This window comes from Harpia harpyja, chromosome 6 (genome assembly GCF_026419915.1).
Source record: "Harpia harpyja isolate bHarHar1 chromosome 6, bHarHar1 primary haplotype, whole genome shotgun sequence".
Lineage (NCBI taxonomy): Eukaryota > Metazoa > Chordata > Aves > Accipitriformes > Accipitridae > Harpia > Harpia harpyja.
In genome coordinates, this window is record NC_068945.1 from 62,534,202 (window position 1) to 62,552,440 (window position 18,239).

At 44.4% G+C, this 18,239-nt stretch overlaps 1 protein-coding gene across 1 annotated transcript; it reads left to right on the forward strand.

Annotated features, from left to right (window-relative positions):
- The first annotated feature begins 76 nt into the window (after positions 1 to 76).
- On the forward strand, positions 77 to 18,081 carry DCLRE1C (DNA cross-link repair 1C). Its single transcript, XM_052789500.1, has 14 exons — positions 77 to 215; positions 304 to 355; positions 2,382 to 2,466; positions 6,883 to 6,942; positions 8,234 to 8,289; positions 8,911 to 9,012; positions 9,275 to 9,347; positions 9,513 to 9,653; positions 10,200 to 10,301; positions 10,922 to 11,058; positions 11,222 to 11,276; positions 12,690 to 12,778; positions 13,645 to 13,745; positions 15,650 to 18,081. Exons 1-14 carry the CDS (start codon positions 107 to 109, stop codon positions 16,636 to 16,638), a joined length of 2,151 nt encoding a protein of 716 aa, XP_052645460.1. The 5' UTR covers positions 77 to 106; the 3' UTR covers positions 16,639 to 18,081.
- The last annotated feature ends 158 nt before the right edge of the window (positions 18,082 to 18,239 follow it).

Consider the following 18,239-nt stretch of genomic DNA (forward strand, 5'->3'; position numbering starts at 1 on the left):
CGCCTCTCCCGCCGCGCGTCTTGATAGGCCGGCAGGAGGCGGAGCCGCCTCGCGATTGGCTGCGGGCGGGGGGGAGCGTGGCGGAAGCGGCTCGCCGTTCGCCGCCATGAGCCGGTTCGGGGGTCGCGTGCGCGAGTACCCCGCCGTGTCCATCGACCGCTTCGACCGCGACAACCTGCGCGCGCGCGCCTACTTCCTCTCGCACTGCCACAAGGGTGAGCCCCGCCCCCCCCGCCCGTCCCCATGGCAACCCGCTACGGACCCCCCCCCCCCCCGAGTGACGGCCGTGCTCTGTCTCCCCAGATCACATGAAGGGGCTGCGGGCGCCCGCCCTGAAGAGGAGGCTGGAGGGCAGGTACGGGCTGGCTGAGGGGGAGAGGGAGAGGGAGAGGGCGGGCAGGGCTGCCCCGCGCTGCTGCGGGATGCGTCGGTGCGGCCCGGCCCGGGCGGCTGCCTCCCCGGCCCGGCCTGCGCCTCTCCACGCAGGGTCAGGAGCCCTGAGGAGGAGGCGGCTGGTTCAGAGCAAAGCGTGAGGAAATAGGGTAAGGGAACTGGTGTGGGTCATAGAGGCACAGAGTCAGAAGGGGTTGGGTTGGAAGGGACCTTAAAGATCATCGAGTTCCAGCCCCCCTGCCATGGGCAGGGACACCTTCCACCAGACCAGGTTGCTCAAAGCCCCATCCAACCTGGCCTTGAACACTGCCAGGGATGGGGCATCCACAGCTTCTCTGGGCAACCTATGCCAGCACCTCACCACCCTCACAGTGAAGAACTTCTTCCTTACATCTGACCTAAATCTGCCCTCTTTCAGTTTAAAGCCATTACCCCTTGTCCTGTCACTACATGCCCTTGTAAAAAGTCCCTCTCCAGCTTTCCTGTAGCCCCCCTTTAGGTGCTGGAAGGCTGCAATAACATCTCCCTGGATCCTTCTCTTCTCCAGGCGGAACAACCCCAACTCTCTCAGCCTGTCCTCATTGGAGAGGTGCTCCAGCCCCTCGATCATCTTCGGGGCCTCCTCTGGACCTGCCCCAACAGGTCCATGGCCTTCTTATATTGAGGGCCTCAGAGCTGAATGCAGTACTGCAGGTGGGATCTCACCAGCACAGCATAGAGGGGCAGAATCACCTCCCTCGTCCTGCTGGTCACGCTGCTTTTGATGCAGCCCAGGATATGGTTGGCCTTCTGGGCTGCAAACACACACTGCCAGGTCATGTTCAGTTTTTCTTCCATTAATACCCCCAAGTTCTTCTCCTCAGGGCTGCTCTCAATCCCTTCATCCCCCAGCCCATACTATACAGGGGATTGCCCCAAGGCATGTGCAGGACCTTGCACTTGGCCTTGTTGAACCTCATGAGGTTCATGAACTTCATGAGGATCCCTGCTTTTATTCCCTGGGAGTGTGTCAGTGCATGAAGACAGCACTGTGCCTGTGCTGTGAAGGAGGCCAGCTGTGCTCTGAGGCATATGAGCAAGTGGGTAGCCAGCAGTTTGATGGAGACAGTTGTTCCCCTCTGGTCAGCACTTGTGAGACTTTGTCTGCAGTATTGAGTCCAGTCCTGGGTTCCCCTGGACAAAACACAACATCAGCATTTTGGAGCAGGACCACCAAGCTGATCTGGGGCTGGAGCACGTGATGTGTGAGGAGAGGCTGAGAGCTAGATGTCTTCAGCCTTAAGAGTAGGAGACAACCGTGTATCACTGCAGGAAGGGGTAGAGAAGATGGAGCCAGACTCTTCTTGGAGGTGCATAATGAAAGGGCAAGTGAGACCTTTTCTTTTTACCGTGAGGATGGTCAAACATGGTAATGGGCCCAGAGAGGTTGTGGGCCAGTTCCTAGGCACTGTTTAATTTAGAGTTTAATTTAGAGTAGATGTTGCATCTCCTCAAATGCAAGCAGAGAATCTCTCTTTGCTCGTCAGGTCTCTTTGTGCACTGTGCAAAAGCTAGAGCTATATAGGAAGTATTCAGTGTTCTGCTGAATGCCAGCTGTCCCAAATGCTTGTTCCAGGGAAAGCATGCATGTCTGAAACAGACCTTGGTGGGTACAGAAACAAGCAAAGATGTCTGTACATGTGACCATGTACCACACACTTTATTTATTTCTGCACAAAACCAGGCAGGCACAGGCACACACAGGTAAGTCTTTGGGTTTGCTGTGTTGAAGAAAAGCCTGCTCAACAAGGTGGTCTAACTCACATTCATCCTGATTCAGGTTGGGGCAAAACAGCTCCTGCAGGCTTACTGCTCTGCAGGTCTCTTCAGAGGAGAGAGGGGTCTGAGCCCATGTTTTGATGTACTAGGTGCCAGGTGCTGATGCATTGTTAGATTGTTCCCTGCCTCTACTTCAAAAAACACTCATCTATGTTTTTGTGTTCTCACAGCTTGAAAGTTAAATTATACTGCTCACCAGTAACTAAGGAATTGCTGTTGACTAGCTGGAAATACAAGTTTTGGGAGAATCACATTGTGAGTTTTTGTTTATTTTTAAATTAATGCTTTCCAAGCAGTGATTCTAGGGAAGAAGCAGCTTCCCCTCCTCAGAAATGTCTAAATATTGGTATTGGTATTGATACAGTGTTTCAGGGCTTAAGTACCTACATCAGTATGCCTTTCCTTGCTGCTTGCTATGTGGGATTGGTTTATTGTTGTTTACTTTTTAATCTTATTTTTCCCTCTACAAAATTTATCCTTTTCTCTCAACTTCAGCGTTAAATGTCCTCCATCTGTACATGGATCATTTGTATCACTTTGCCATGGTTTAAGCCCAGCCGTCAACAAAGCACCACAAAGCTGTTCGCTCACTCCACCCCTGCCCCGGGTGGGACGAGGAGGAGAAAATACAAAGAAACGCTCGTGGGTTGAGACAAGGACAGGGAGGGATCACTCACCAACTGTGCTCATGGGCAAAAGACAGACTCAACTTGGGGAAATAACCAAAATAAATTTAATTTACTATCAAGCAAATCAAAACAAGGATAATGGGAAGTAAAATCAAATCTTAAAACACCTTCCCCCACCCCTCCCTCCTTTCCAGCTCAACTTCACTCCCAAATTCTCTCCCTCCTCCCTCCCCACTAGTGCAGGGGGACAGGGAATGGGGGTTGGGGTCAGTTCATCACACCTTGTCTCTGCCGCTCCTTCCTCCTCAGGGGCAGGACTCCTCACTCTTCCCCTGCTCGAGCATGGGGTCCCTCCCACAGGAGACAGTCCTCCACAAAATTCTCCAATGTGAGTCCTTCCCACAGGCTGCAGTCCTTCAGGCACAGACTGCTCCAGCGCGGGCTTCCCCACGGAGTTGCGGCCATCCTGGGGGGCATCCATCCCCCTGCTCCGGCGTGGGCTCCTCTCTCCCCGGGCTGCAGGTGGGCATCTGCTACCCTGCTCCCCTCCGTGGGCTGGGGGGGGGACAGCGTGCTGCCTCACCATGGGCTGCAGGAGCAGCTCCTCCTCCCCCTCCTTCCTCACTGACCTCGGGATCTGCAGAGGGGTTCCTCTCACGTTCCAATCTCCTCCCCTGCTGCAGGTTCCCCTTCTTAAATCTGTTCTCCCAGAGGCACCACCACCGTCGCTGATGGGCTCAGCCTTGGCCAGAAGCTGGTCTGACTTGGAGCCGGGGAAGCTTCGAGCAGCTTCTTGCAGGAGCTGCCTCTGTAGCCCCCACCACACAAACACAAAACACTCTTTGATTTCCTTACCTTGCTCATGTCTCTTTGCTCCTGTCCTTATTTCATTTCTCTCTTGCTTCATTTAAAATTTTGTACTGCTTGGGGTATATATAATCTTTTAGTTATATTGTTTTTCTTTGCTTTTTGGAAAATGGATTATCTCTAACATAAAATGTTTTAGTGATGTAAAATCACTGAAGAACTTAATTAGTTTACTTGAGTTCCACTGTTTGGAGCCAAACTTCAAGTGATCAGTGGTCATCTATGGGTGTGACTTGTAGTTATTTCCTTCCCTTTGCAGATGTGGGCTTTGAAATTGAACACGTTTCTTTTCACATCTTACTGTATGCATATACATCATCACCTAGGGCAAGGATTTTGCTGTATCCCCCAAGCAAGGACAGGAGAATTTCCTAGTCAAATGGAAGGTCAAGAAGGAGTTCAGGCAAGCTGAAACTTGTTTCCTTGGGGGAGTTATGGCTCAGAGTTTCCTTAAATAGGTTGTAAGTGTGGGTCTTGAGCTCCACATCCAAAGAAACTCATACGAGTGGGACCTCAGAGATAAGTCTGGGTAAGAGAAAAAAGAGAAGTAGGGGACTTTTCTGTTCAAGGTCCTAATTTAATTGTGAAGCTGAGCAAGAAGATAACTAACTTTATATGAAGCCTTGAGAAACTGAAAGATTTAATGATTTGGAGCATGAACATGATTCAGGGCTCTGTAAAAAAGACTCTGGACATGCCTTAGGCATGTTTGATGTGTGAAGGAGCACAGTGTGCATAGGTGACAATTTTTCTAACCTTCTTGGACTAGCAAAAATAAAATGGGGTAGGTTTGTGGTGGTTTTTTTGTTTGTGTTGGTTGAGGTTTTTTTATTTTTGTTTTTAAGCTTGTGTCCGTTTGCTTCCAATATCCCTTGTGTTTAACCTAGAAGAAGGGGTCCCTTCAGGGGAGATATCTCTAAGCTATTAGGAGTTTGTATGAGCGGTAAAAGGAAAGTATGCAGTGCTGGTCCTGACATCCCCGTTTGAGAACATCTTAATCTTGGAAGAGATGCCAGAGGTACCTGTGGTACAGTCTAAGATGAAGCACAGCTAGCCCAAATCAACAGCATTAAAAAAAAATACATAGATGTTTGCAGCTGCTGCTCCCAGGAGTGACTGCTGGTGATGGCATGAGCTGCACAGGCCCTAAATCAGATAGTAGGTGTTGGATGTCTTGTTCACAAGCTTTGCCTTACAACAAATAAGTTTTGTACTTGTAGTGTGACTGAGGAATGAATTAACAGCTGATTTGATATTCACCAGACTGAAAGAAGCAATCACGTTGTCATCTTCCAGCAAAATGTTTTTATGATTTCCAGTCTGACCTTTATTTTTATGTATAGCATAAGAAGCTCTTTATATCTGCTGCTGGCTTTAATATTTAAACTGTCAAAGATGAGGGGAGAACTCTGCTGTAGATATTATCATTCATGGTTGTGAAGCTAAACTGTGGCTGTCAGTGAAGAATTCTTCAGGCAGTTTAGATCTAAAACTTGACAATTGTTTAACTGCAGTAGGAAATTTTAGAATTACTGAGAAATATTGAGCATGCAGAATTTACATTGGCCTCGAGTTTATTCAGCTTCAGAAATTGTAGATGATAAAGTTAGTATTGATATTTAAAAAAATAAACTCTTGCTAGTGGCTTGAATTCTTAGTATAAAATACTTTTTGACACACATATCTGTGTTTTTGAGCAAGCTCTGAATTTGCCTGGTGGTGTGGTTTCTGGTGGAGAAGCCAAACGTTACCATCTTTGTGTGAGTGTGTGAACTGAATGGATCTTGTGGAGTTGCCCAGAAATTTGCGATGTGGCATCTTGTGAATTCATCTAGTGCACTGAAACCCAAGCTGCTGAGGAGACTGCTCAGCTGAGAAGCTGCAGGTTATACCTAAGGAGGGTAATGACAGGAGACTTTCCTTTTGCTTTGGCTTTTTTGGGCAGGAGAATTATATACAAATATTGTCTGAAACAAAGGAATAAAAAACAGGAGGATGAGAGAGGAGCCTAAATAGCAGCACTGACCTTGCAGATGGCCACAGAGCATGTATGTTGTAGGACTCTTTTAGTAGAAGATATGGTAAAACAGGATTAATTGCTATCTATAGATTAATCACCTCTACACAAACACAGAAGTATGTGCTGCATGTGATTTGTGGGCTCTGCTTCTGTTAATAGGGAACAGTGAGAAGAAGTGCTGCAGCACAGAGATCTGTCCTAGCAAGGTCTGCTGGTGTGCTCTGGCACTGGGATGTCTTGGGCTTTGCAGTCATCCAAAAATAAGGCATATGATCCAGCCAGAGAAACTAGAGCTGTTGCTGTTAGAAGTCCAAAATGTTCTAACTTTTTTAGGCATGCACACCTTGATTGAGGTATCTCCATTTCATTTTTAGACAATTTTTAGGAAACTTTTTTTTCCTCTGGAAATGGAAACTTTACTTACTATGGGAAAATGAGCTTAATTTTACAGGCTCAGTGTCCTGGTTTCACCTGGGATAGAGTTAATTTTCTTTCTAGTAGCTGGTGTAGTGCTATGTCTTGGATTCAGCATGAGAAGAATGTTGATAACACACTGATGATTTCAGTTGTTGCTAAGCAGTGTTTATACTAAGTCAAGGACTTTTCAGCTTCTCATGCCCAGCCAGTGAGAAGGCTGGAGGGGCACAAGAAGTTGGGAGGGAACACAGCCAGGACCGCTGACCCAAACTGGCCAAAGGAATATTCCATACCATGTGACGTCATGCCTGGTATATAGACTGGGGGAAGTTGGCCTGGGGGGGGGATCGCTGCTCGGGAACTGACTGGGCATCGGTCTGTGGGTGGTGAGCAATTGCATTGTGCATCACTTGTTTTATAGATTCCAATCCTTTTATTATTATTGTAATTTTATTATTATTATCATTATTAGTTTCTTCCTTTCTGTTCTATTAAACTGTTCTTATCTCAACCCACGAGTTTTACCTTTTTCCTTCTGATTTTCTCCCCCATCCCACTCAGTGGGGGGGGATTGAGTGAGCAGCTCTGTGGTGCTTTAGTTGCCGGCTGGGGTTAAACCATGACACTTAGCAATAGCCGCAGTGGGTGCTGAAGATGTCTACATAGTGAATACTTAGCCATAAGCATGAAACAGAATGTTCAGTAAATCCTGTAATGCATTTATTCATTTTGTTACAGGTTGCATTGGAAGTTGAAACCCCAACTCAGATTTCTTTAGTAGATGAAACATCTGGTGAGGTAAGTTACAGGAAAAAAAAAAGATTCATGTATTTGTTATGGACAGTAATACTGTTTAAATGAGCATGGGAAACAGATCTTACCTGTAACATCCCAAGTGGACAAGCTATTTTTCAAATATATGTTCCCCTTCTCTCCAAGACGTGCAGCCACATGAATTCTTCTTGCCTGCTTTGTTCTTACTATCATAGCATTTTTTTGGTAATGTCTTTCCAGGATATTAGTGATCTGTCTTACCTATTGCTCTTGTGATTTTTTCACTTTGTATTTCCTGGCTTATTTTAACAAGCTTTAAGTGCAGGACTTAAAGGTCTGGTAGAGCATCTCCAGGCAAAGCGTCCCCCAAGATATTTCCATGATTTTGGTGGATGAAAAGCCGGATGTGGGCTGGCAATGTGCGCTTACAGCCCAGAAAGCCAGCCATATCCTGGGCTGCATCACAAGCATGGCCAGCAGGTCGAGGGAGGTGATTCTGCCCCTCTATGCCGTGCTGGTGAGATCCCAGCTGGAGTACTGTGTCCGGCTCTGGGGGCCCCAGTACAGGAAAGACATGGACCTGCTGGAGCAGGTCCAGAGGAGGGCCACAAAAATGATCAGGGGGCTGGAGCACCTCTGCTATGAGAACAAGCTGAGAGAGTTGGGGTTGTTCAGCCTGGAGAAGAGAAGGCTCCTGGGAGACCTTATTGCGGCCTTTCAGTACTTAAAGGGGGCTTATAAGAAAGATAGGGACAGACTTTTTACCAGGGCCTGTTGCGATAGGACAAGGGGTAATGGTTTTAAACTAAAAGAGGGTAGATTTAGACTAAATATAAGGAAGAAAATTTTTACAATGAAGGTGGTGAAACACTGGAACAGGTTGCCCAGAGAGGCTGTGGATGCCCCATCCCTGGAAACATTCAAGGTCAGGTTGGATAGGGCTCTGAGCAACCTGGTCTAGTTAAAGATGTCCCTGCTCATTGCAGGGGTGTTGGACTAGATGACCTTTAAAGGTCCCTTCCAACCCAAACTATTCTATGATTCTATGCTTGTTCACCAGGAACCAAGGAAGTAGGATTGTCTTCTGGCTGGCTTGCTTTTATGAGCACCGTACAATATTCAGTCATCACTTCTGGCATGACAAGATGGTTGTTGCATTTCAGGGCTTGTTGGAATGTGAAGACACTCTTCATTCAAAAGCAATGCTAAATGCTGCAAGAGGCTTTGGGGAGTAATACATTGCTTTCACTGTGTCAGTGAAAGTACTGGAAGTACTTACTATAGTGTGAAAATAATGCTAACCCATCTCTTCCAGAAGGAAGATATAGAAGTGACACTTCTACCAGCTGGTCACTGTCCAGGATCGGTCATGTACGTCCTTTCAGTACTCTAAATGTCTCTGCTGAGAAATTTGTCCTATAGAGTTCTTACTAAGTACTGGGTTTTTTCTAACTAGAAAAAGCTAGTGAATTTAAAATTCTTACTTGGAGGTAATACTGTTGTGGCAGGGCCTACCAGCTTTGGTCAAGGTTGGGAAACCACTGTACTGGGATCTGTCCAGACAGAAGCTGTTACCGTGGTGGGGCAGATTACTTTTCCCCATGTGTATGAACAACAACTTTCTTGATTTCAACTGTACTTTAAAATGACGTACCAAACTGATTAAAAAGAAATCCTCCATTTCTTAAGTATGACATGAAAAAGAAGGTGCCCAGCTTCCTGGTACAGATGCCTAATAGATTCCTTTGGCTGCAGCAGTATCTATGAGGCTTTTGTCTTCAACTCTGACCAGCCTAGGCACAGGTTGTTTTCCAGACATACTGAGTCTGAATTATTTGGTTTATCTGAAATTACTCTAGGACCAAATTGAGCCCAGTATTTCTGTTACATGATATGTTAGTCACATAGGCTGCCCTAAGCAACGTAACAAATCGACACCTGGCATTTAATGCTTTATATTGTTGAGTTTGACCAAAGTGTTCCTGTTTGTAGGTTTTTGTTTGAAGGTGAAAATGGCACTGTGCTGTATACAGGGGATTTCAGGCTTGCAAAAGGAGAAGCAGCCAGAATGGAGCTTTTGCATTCAGGGACCAGGTGAGACTTCAGCTATTCATGGGATTTAGAAAGAATAAAAGATCACACAGGCACGGACAATTCAGGAATAATGTACTCTTTTTCCTCATTTTTTATTCTGGATTAAATATATTTGCAGTCAGGCAATAGTGCAGTTACAAGCCCCTTTTGACTTGCTCTTTGTAATAAACAGGAAGAACTGCCTCCTTTTGGAGAGACAGGAAGTGGTATATCGTGGTACATGATGCAATGCTCACTCTGATATCACATTTTTCTCTTTCAGAGTAAAAGACATCCAGAGTGTGTATTTGGACACTACTTTCTGTGATCCCAAATTTTATCACATACCAAGCCGGGTAAGTCTAAATAGGCTCTGAGAGGAAAGGTCCTTAAAGCTGCTAATTAATTAACCACCCCTTTGTTAGGCAAGTCTTGCAAGGCAATGCCATTTTGCATTGCCAAATCACAGCACTTTGGAAGTATCTTCAAAGATGATTCACAACATTTTCTGAACTTTTCAGGAGGAATGTTTAAATGGGATCTTAGAGTTAGTGCGAAGCTGGACTTCACTGACTCGCTATCATGTTGTGTGGCTGAACTGTAAAGCTGCTTACGGATATGAATATTTATTCATAAACCTCAGTGAGGAACTTGGAATCAAGGTAATGTTTCTATAATTGTTGCTTTAGAACAGATCCTCAGTAACGATCGTGGCCAGTCACTGAGCTGGAAATGGCTGTTCAGAGGACTGCTGTATGTGAAAGTTGTGCCTGCTTTCATTAACGTCACTTAAAAAGCTACAGTTGTGCTCAAAATGAGTTAACTAGTTGATTTCAGTCTGGAACATCTGGGCTCTCCAGGGAGAAGTTAATCCCTAGTTTTCAAGCTCAGTGTTTACCTCTCTCCCTTATATCTTGTGAATGATAAAAGCCTTCCCATTTACATATGACCTTAATAGTAAGCAGGTATATTCTGACTTTCTTTGATGAATATTCATCCCTCTTCGGCATAGGAGGTATGTTCTGCTTGTTCTAGATGTCCAAGTTACTTTTGGCTAACACTTCTCCGCTTGGACATTATTAGTGGGTAGTAATTGTTTAAATACCTACCAGCATTTGTTGAGAGCAGAACCACATCTGTATAGTTGCTCCAGCTGCAGTCTGGCAAACACATTGAACTAATTAAGAGTAAACTCTGCCTTTCTCTAGGTGCATGTGAACAAACTTGATATGTTCAGAAACATGCCAGAAATCCTCTACCATGTTACTACAGATCGACACACTCAGATTCATGCCTGTCGACATCCTCGGGTATGTATCATTTTGCAAAGCCTCTGCTAACTTTTCTGTGAAAGACTGGTTATAGGTGCTAATGTTTTGGTCCTATTGTGCTAATGAAGACTTGGGCCAAATGGTGGCTTAATGTAAAGAAGAGTGAGAACTTTAGTTAATGGGTTGTAGTTTTAAAAAAAAAAAAAAAAGTAAAAAAGGGAAAAAATATGTTAGCTGGTGCTAGAAATAGTTTAATTGTATTTGAAACTTGAAAATTATGTTTTTAAATGAACTAAGACAAGCAGCAGATTAGATCAGTCAGGTATTATCCATTTAAATATACCAAAAGCAGCTCAGATGATGCCTCCTGCAGCCACACACTGTGTGCTTGTCGTATATAGCCTTCCCTTTCCAGGATGTCTATCAAGCTGAAGGCTCCAACTTGGAGGAGTGCAGGTAGAACTGGAGACGGCACATTGGGGCATTGGTCTCTGATTGATTTGCTTTGTCAGCTGCAGTATAGAAGCAAGATACAACAAAGAGTGCTCAAAGGAGTTGGAAGTGAGATTAAAACTTGGTCTGGCTAGATACTATGTTGCTCAGTTTCTGGGGGGGAAAAAGGGTCAGGATTATGCTTAATTTTATATCGCATTTGTCAGGATGATGACTACTTTCGAGGGAACAGACTGCCCTGTGGGATGACTTGCCAAAATGGAACTCCCTTGCACATAATCAGCATCAAACCCTCCACTATGTGGTTTGGAGAAAGGATCAAGAAAACCAATGTAATAGTGAGGTGAGCATTTGGGCCATGCAGAAACCTGTTGTTTCAGGTGTGTATCTTGCCTGACAGTTGTACAACTGAATCTCAGAATGGACTTTTTAAGAGTAGGTTATGCTTGCCTGTTGACTAAGGATGAGGAGCAGTTACCTAATTTTTGTGCATCTTTTTTTTTTAGGACTGGGGAGAGTACATACAGAGCTTGTTTCTCTTTCCACTCTTCATACAGTGAGGTTTGTATACTTGTAGTACTGAGTATACATTGATTAAAAAAAATTAAAGGAGTTCTGATTATTTTGGAGTGGATGACATGTCACAATAAAAAAATCTTTTCAGTAATAAGACATAAGGGGATAGGAAGTTCTGGATGCTGAAGACAGAAAAGTTTGTTTTAATATAGCTGCAGAAGAGCATGTTAAGGTAGGGTGGGATTATAAGCCTAGTTTTTTGTTCTCCTTGAAGTGTAGGTCAGTGCTACAATTGTTTTGACTGCCTTTCTGTTTTAGATTATTGTGTAACTATGCAATGCTTAAAGCGTGGAATTTCAGGTTTCAATACATTGTTTATCTGCTGTGACTCAGGTTTGGGTGGCCTTGCTCTCTTTTCCCTGCCCACACATTTAAACAATTTTCTCACATCGTAGCTGCCACTGTTACTCCTCTTTCTGTGTTAAAGACTAAAAGGAAAATTGGTCATGGCAGCATCCTCTCCAGAATCACACTTTCATTTAGTATGACTCAATCCACTTCTTAAAATGCTTCTCTCTCCTAAGAAACTGAACTGAAACTGGATCAGTGCTAACAATTAACCTGTCACAAAGCCTTGCACATACAAAATGGAGATTATTCAGAGCCCTAGGAAGACAGTCCTGTTTTCAAGATCCTGGTTAAGTTTTAGTTTTCTCTGCCATGCAGAATTTTAAATGGAGGTACTAGTGTAGTACATACGTGGCAGCTTCGCTGGCAGAATATGGGGAGTAGTGTATTGTAACAGACTAATACCTCCATGTGCAAAAATATATGGGTCCTACTGGTCTGTGTAGATAGGAGTGTAATCTGCAAACTTTTTCAGTGCTCAGCACTGATAAAGCCTCAGCTGGAGTAGAGTGCCCCAAACCGTCTTCACACAATTCTTCAAGAAATTTACTGTCTGGAGAGCATCTAGAAGACAACAGAGTAAGGCAAAACAAGTATGTTTTGTCATAATGGGCTTTTATAGTGGACTGAAAGGAGACTTTAGAAAAAGTCTTTGAGGAAGGGAATACCTGATCTGCACAACTAGGGACTTGAAGTCCAGTGAGAAAAATGCAGGTCTGAAAAGATCTACAGCAGTAAAGACAGTGAAGCGCTGGATCGCATTCCCTAGCAACAGGTCTGTCTAGCCTTTTCTTTCAGAGATGGTGATGGTCTGCGTAGTAGTTGATAATTGGTGAGGAGGTAGGTGTGGCTGAGTTCTCAGCATGCTTTCAGACCTGTTCTTTTGTTACGGAGCTATCCACGTTGAGAGTTTGGCTCATGGGTCATATTGGTCTTTTCATGAGACAACTGGTAGTACTTGTGGGTGTGCTTTGATCAGTGCTGCCATTAAGTGAAATTATTAACTGTTGATGTAACTTGTTGAACTGCTTCTTCTTTTCTTCAATTTAGATTAAGGATTTCCTGAGCTATATCCGTCCTGTGAATGTGTATCCCAATGTACTGCCAGTGGGTGGGGGAGAAGACAAAGTTATGGAAATGTAAGTGACAAGTGGCAGCTGAATGGAGGTGATCTAATCTCTGTTCTTGTAAGGACAGCTCCCCGCCTGAATCCCAGCCTCTCAAGCAGGTGCCTTTTGCTTCTCTGATAATTTGGATTTTTTTTTTCTATATTCAGTCCTGCAGACTTCAGCTTTCTGAAGAATACTTGTATGTTGTGCTAACTCTGTGAGTTTGTGTTCCACACACTACTTCTATCTACATATAGAGGCTTTTCTGCTCTTAAATGCTATTTGGGTGGAATCTGAATAGACATTCATCTCACTTTATTCTGTGACCCATTTCTATTTGTCATTGCTACTTCTCAGAAATTTCTTTTAAAGCAGGTTTCTCTGAGGACTTGAACTCCTACCCTCTGTACAGCATCACAGCAGCCTGTTCTCTTGTGCTGCTACAGATGTTGTCAGCTTAGAAAGCGCTCTAATGGAACAGAAGAGCAGTGGTGTCACTTGGTCTGAACAAAATGAGTACTCATTTCTTTGCTCCTTCTTCTTTTCCTCCTTAATAAGAAAGGAGGTACTTTACAATTATTGGATAAAACTGCAGTCAGATTTTGAACCTGTCATCTTGTCTTCTCTAAGCAAGGGACTAAAAGATAGTTTCCAAATGGTGTACGTGTTTTAAGGTAAATATATAGAAATGGCAGATGTCTACCTTGAAGCTGCCTAAGCTCACCAATGAATTAAGAACTTTTCCCTAGCTATTGCTGCCTTTGCTTTAACACTTTTGGTGCGGTGCCTGTGAAAGGCATGAAGCAGTGTACTTAAATCAAGTTAAAAGATTTACTTTTGCTCCTGAAAGTATCTGCTGAGTTCTAAAGATTAATCGCTTTTCTCATTCACCTCAGATTAAAGCCATTATGCAGGTCATACAGGAGAAACATGGAACCCAGGTACAAGCCCTTAGGAACACTGAAGAGAGTCCACAAGAAAGACTTATCTGATACAGGTAAAGGTTCTGCTGTGCTTCTGTGCCTTAAATGAAAGTCTGAGACAAAGCAGAGGTGCCAAAAGCCATGGTGTTCACCGTTGTCTGCATTCAAAGCAACATTCAGAAAGGAGAAATATAATTTAAATTGAACTTACATCTTAGGAGGGTGAGAGTGCGCTAATTGTGTAAAAGGACACTTGTTTGCAATCTTAAAATGTACTTAATGCTCAACTTAAAGCATTAAGTTTCTGGAAGAGTTCCAGCCCACAGTCCTATACTGTCCCTTGCAAAGCTTCTTCTGACTTGTGTCACCTCCTGTCTTGTGGAGATGATCTTCGTTATCTCACATTGCTGGACTTTTAGCACCTAGTAACTTTTTTAACGCAGGATGGTAAATGTAAATGGAAGCTGTACATAGCCCTGGGAAAGCCACTTGGGAACTTGTGTGGTTTGACCCTGGCTGGATGCCAGGTGCCCACCAAAACTGCTCTATCACTCCCCTCCTCAGCTGGACAGGGGAGAGAAAATATAATGAAAGGCTCCTGGGTCTAGATAAGGACAGGGAGAGATCATTCACCAGTTACCATCATGGGCAAAACAGACTCAACGTGGGGAAAATTAACTTAATTTATTACCAATCGACCAGAGTAGGATAATGAGAAATAAACCCAAATCTTAAAACACCTTCCTCCCGCCCCTCCGTTCTACCTGAGCACAGCTTCTCTCCCAAATTCTCTCCCTCCTCCCCTCACCGGCGCAGGGGGATGGGGAATGGGGGTTGGGGTCAGTTCATCACATGTTGTCTCTGCTGCTCCTTCCTCCCCAGGGGCAGGATTCCTCACTCTTCCCCTGCTCTGGCGTGGGGTCCCTCCCATGGGAGATACTCTTCACAAACTTCTCCAACGTGAGTCCTTCCCACGGGCTGCAGTTCTTCATGAACTGCTCCAGCGTGGGTCCCCCGCGGGGTCACAAGTCCTGCCAGCAAACCTGCTCCAGCGTGGGCTCCTCTCTCCACGGGGCCGCAGGTCCTGCCAGGAGCCTGCTCCAGCACTGGCTTCCCACGGGGTCCCAGCCTCCTTTGGGCATCCCCCTGCTGCGGCGTGGGGTCCTCTCTCCCCGGGCTGCAGGTGGAGATCTGCTCCCCCGTGGACCTCCCTGGGCTGCAGGGGGACAGCCTGCCTCACCATGGTCTTCCCCACGGGCTGCAGGGGAATCTCTGCTCCGGCGCCTGGAGCATCTCCTCCACCTCCTTCTCACTGACCTGGGGGTCTGCAGGGCTGTTGCTCTCACATGTTCTCACTCCTCTCTCCAGCTGCAGTTTCTGTTCTGCAGCAACTTATTTCCCCTTCTTAAATCTGTTCTCCCAGAGGTGGTACTACTGTTGTTGATGGGCTTGGCCTTGGCCTTGGCTAGTGGCAGGTCCATCTTGGAGCCGGCTGGCATTGGCTCTGTTGGACATGGAGGAAGCTTCTGGCATCTTCTCACAGAAGCCACACCTGTAACACCCCCACCCCCCCCCCCCCCCCAAAACCTTGCCATGCAAATCCAATACAGAACTAGAAGACAACTTTGGGCCTGCTGCATTCTCTCTGGCCATTTTTGAAGTGCCAACTATGCAAGGGTGACGTAGTCCCGGCAAAACACGTCAGAGGCCTGAATAAATGTGTCTACCAGGGCTACATCTGATCTGCTGTAGCTTACATGGAGGATGGCAACTAGCAGCTTTCTTTGCAAGGCACTGCGCTAGAGAAGGCAAGGCAAACACTGTCAATAATGTCCTGCTAAGTCTCCATCTGCGTTAAAGAACTTTTTCCTCTCTTTATACAAAATTAATTTTTATTAAAACTTTGCTCTCAACAAAATTTTACCAGAGATGTGAACTTTCTTAGTATTGTTTTTTTTTCCTGTTCTTTTCTTGACAGATGAAGATGATCTCTTTGATTCAGAATTAGCCTCCGCAAGGCCTAAGATTTCAAAACAGCAGAGAGAAGAGAGCAGGCCCTCCAGCACAGGACAATCTGAAAATGCTGAAGGAAACATTAACGAGAGCACAGAAAGTTACAAAGTGACCACAACTTACACCTCCCTCCAAGGAGACTTTATGGACTGTGAGGAATCAAATGATGATGATGATGACAATGATGATGACGATGAAGAATCTGAAAAAAATACAGTTCAGGTTCTTTCCTGTGAGCCAGATGCCACTTCTACATCAAATTTCAATGGAGTAACTAGTGACCAACAGGAGCCTAATGCCAATGGTCCTCGCTGGGATGCATTTTTTAAGTGTAACAAACTAGAAGAAAGTTCTGAAAATGAGGACAACTTCCCATCTTCAGCAGACGCTGGTGGGTCCCAGTCACTCTTCAGTGATTCAGATGGAGTAAGTGACTCAACACACATCTCCTCCCAAAATTCTTCTCAGTCAACACACATATCAGAGCAGGGGAGCCAGGGCTGGGATAGCCAAATGGACACAGTACTCATTACCTCGCAAGAGAGAAATGCCTTGGACTTTAGCTGCCTCAGCAAAGCTGGGAGCAGAACAGTTGTTTCTGTATTGCAGGAGACTGCCAAAGACAGTCAGCCTGACAACAGTAGGCAGAAGCCACTGGGTCAAAATAGATCTTGTGCCTACAATGTTGCCGGTGACTTGCAAAGCAAAGACTGTGAGAAAGATGCAGAACCTGGCACTGCTTACGTTCAAGATGTGCTGGTGGAAAGAAGTGACAACTCCAGGACTCCTGATCTAGAACTGAGGAGGGACTCCCAGAGCTCCTCTGACTTCGAAATTCCCTTGACTCCTGATGCTGAAGCGCCTCAGCCAGATAAACTACACTGTTTATATAAGAAGCTAGCAGCAGGTGAAAACATACTCGGTGAGAAAAAAGTCTCCCGAAGACAGGTATAACTGATTGCATCACAGTAACAAATGCTGGAATTTGTTTATTAAACACCAAATTATTTTTCTCTTTAGTGTTGATTACTATCTGCAGCTATGCTTACAATTCATGCAGTTTTTTCAGAAATATCTTACTGTCAGAACTAGGAATTTGCAGCCTATGTAACTTTATTGTTCCTTCCATGCAATACTGAAAAGGAAGTATTCCTTGGAGGGACCGTAAAAGCCTTCTACCTCCTGAGGTTCAGTTCTCTAGGACTGTAAATAGACAAAAAATGGACCAGACAAAACAAAGAGTAGAACACTAAATGAAATTTAGTGTTTATCATGAGCTCTAAGAGTTTGCCTTTGATACATATGTGATCTCAGGTTTTAATAAAACACCACATTTTTAACTGTGGGGAGGAACATTACATCTTTCAGGAATGACCATGCAAACAATGCAATAGTTGCACTTTGACTTTAATCCTGAGTTTTCACTGCAGTTATTTTTAAAAACAACTGCAGAACTGATTAGACAATTACTGGGAAGTTTTATTTTTTAAAAATCAAATTGTTCTTTTCAAGCAGCCTCTCTTTACACTGAGAAGTATTGTCATCAGATTTTAACTAACTCCTGAATAAGGTACTACACACCATTGTCTATGTTTTAAATCTAACTCATTACAAACAACTTGTCATCAGGTCCTCCGTGTTTTGCTTTGTTCTGAATTGTTTCTCAGAACAACTTAAAAATAAAATCCTGTGGCACATAGTTCCAAAGCCACCAGCAGTAGGCCTGCTCTGGAGGGTAACTCACAGCAACAGAAGCTAACCTGTTATCCTGGGTTGGCTGTTCTGTTACTCAAGGCTCTTACGTTACCAAATTTTACTTCCTCTGCAGCATTCTGCTGACTTTGCTGAATTCAGACATGTTTAGATTTCTTTTTTAAATCAGGACAATAGATTCTCCATGCATAGGTGCCATCATAACTAACTCTTTGCCAAAATTCTTAAGCTTCTAAAATGGAAATACACTTCAGGTTTTTGTTAAACCCTAGCACCTACAAAAATGCCTAAACAGCAGAAGTCATCTAAAAATCCATGAGGTTTCCCATCCATGTGGTCTTAAGTCCCAAAGAATTAAACAGACTTTTAGTATGACAGCTCTCCCCTCTCAAGTATGTCTTCAGTCTTTCTGCCACCTTTAGCAATATGCGAGTGGTTTGCCAGCATTCTGCTGTTGGGAACAGGGGTGGAGGGGGGAAGAAGAAAAATTGCTATCATCTATGTATGGTTTTAAGGATAGTCAAGTCCATGTATTTCTCTACTGGCAGCTTGCCCACTACGTTCCTGGGATTTGTTAATGTAATTTCTAAATGTGGTCTATCAACTTTTTTTTTTTTTTGCAAGCCTGAGTGAGAGAAACTGCTGTTGTAACTGCCTCTGTAATTAAAGTCAAACAGAGCAGAATTTCTTCTGTTGGTTTGTTTCCTTAAGTGTACTATACATGTGCTTAAATATACAGGAACTCACTCTGCTTTAGACAATTCGACAGTGTAAATTTATACCAGTTCTTACCAGCCATAAACTGACTAGGAAACACATGACTTCCTCATGATCGCTCTGCT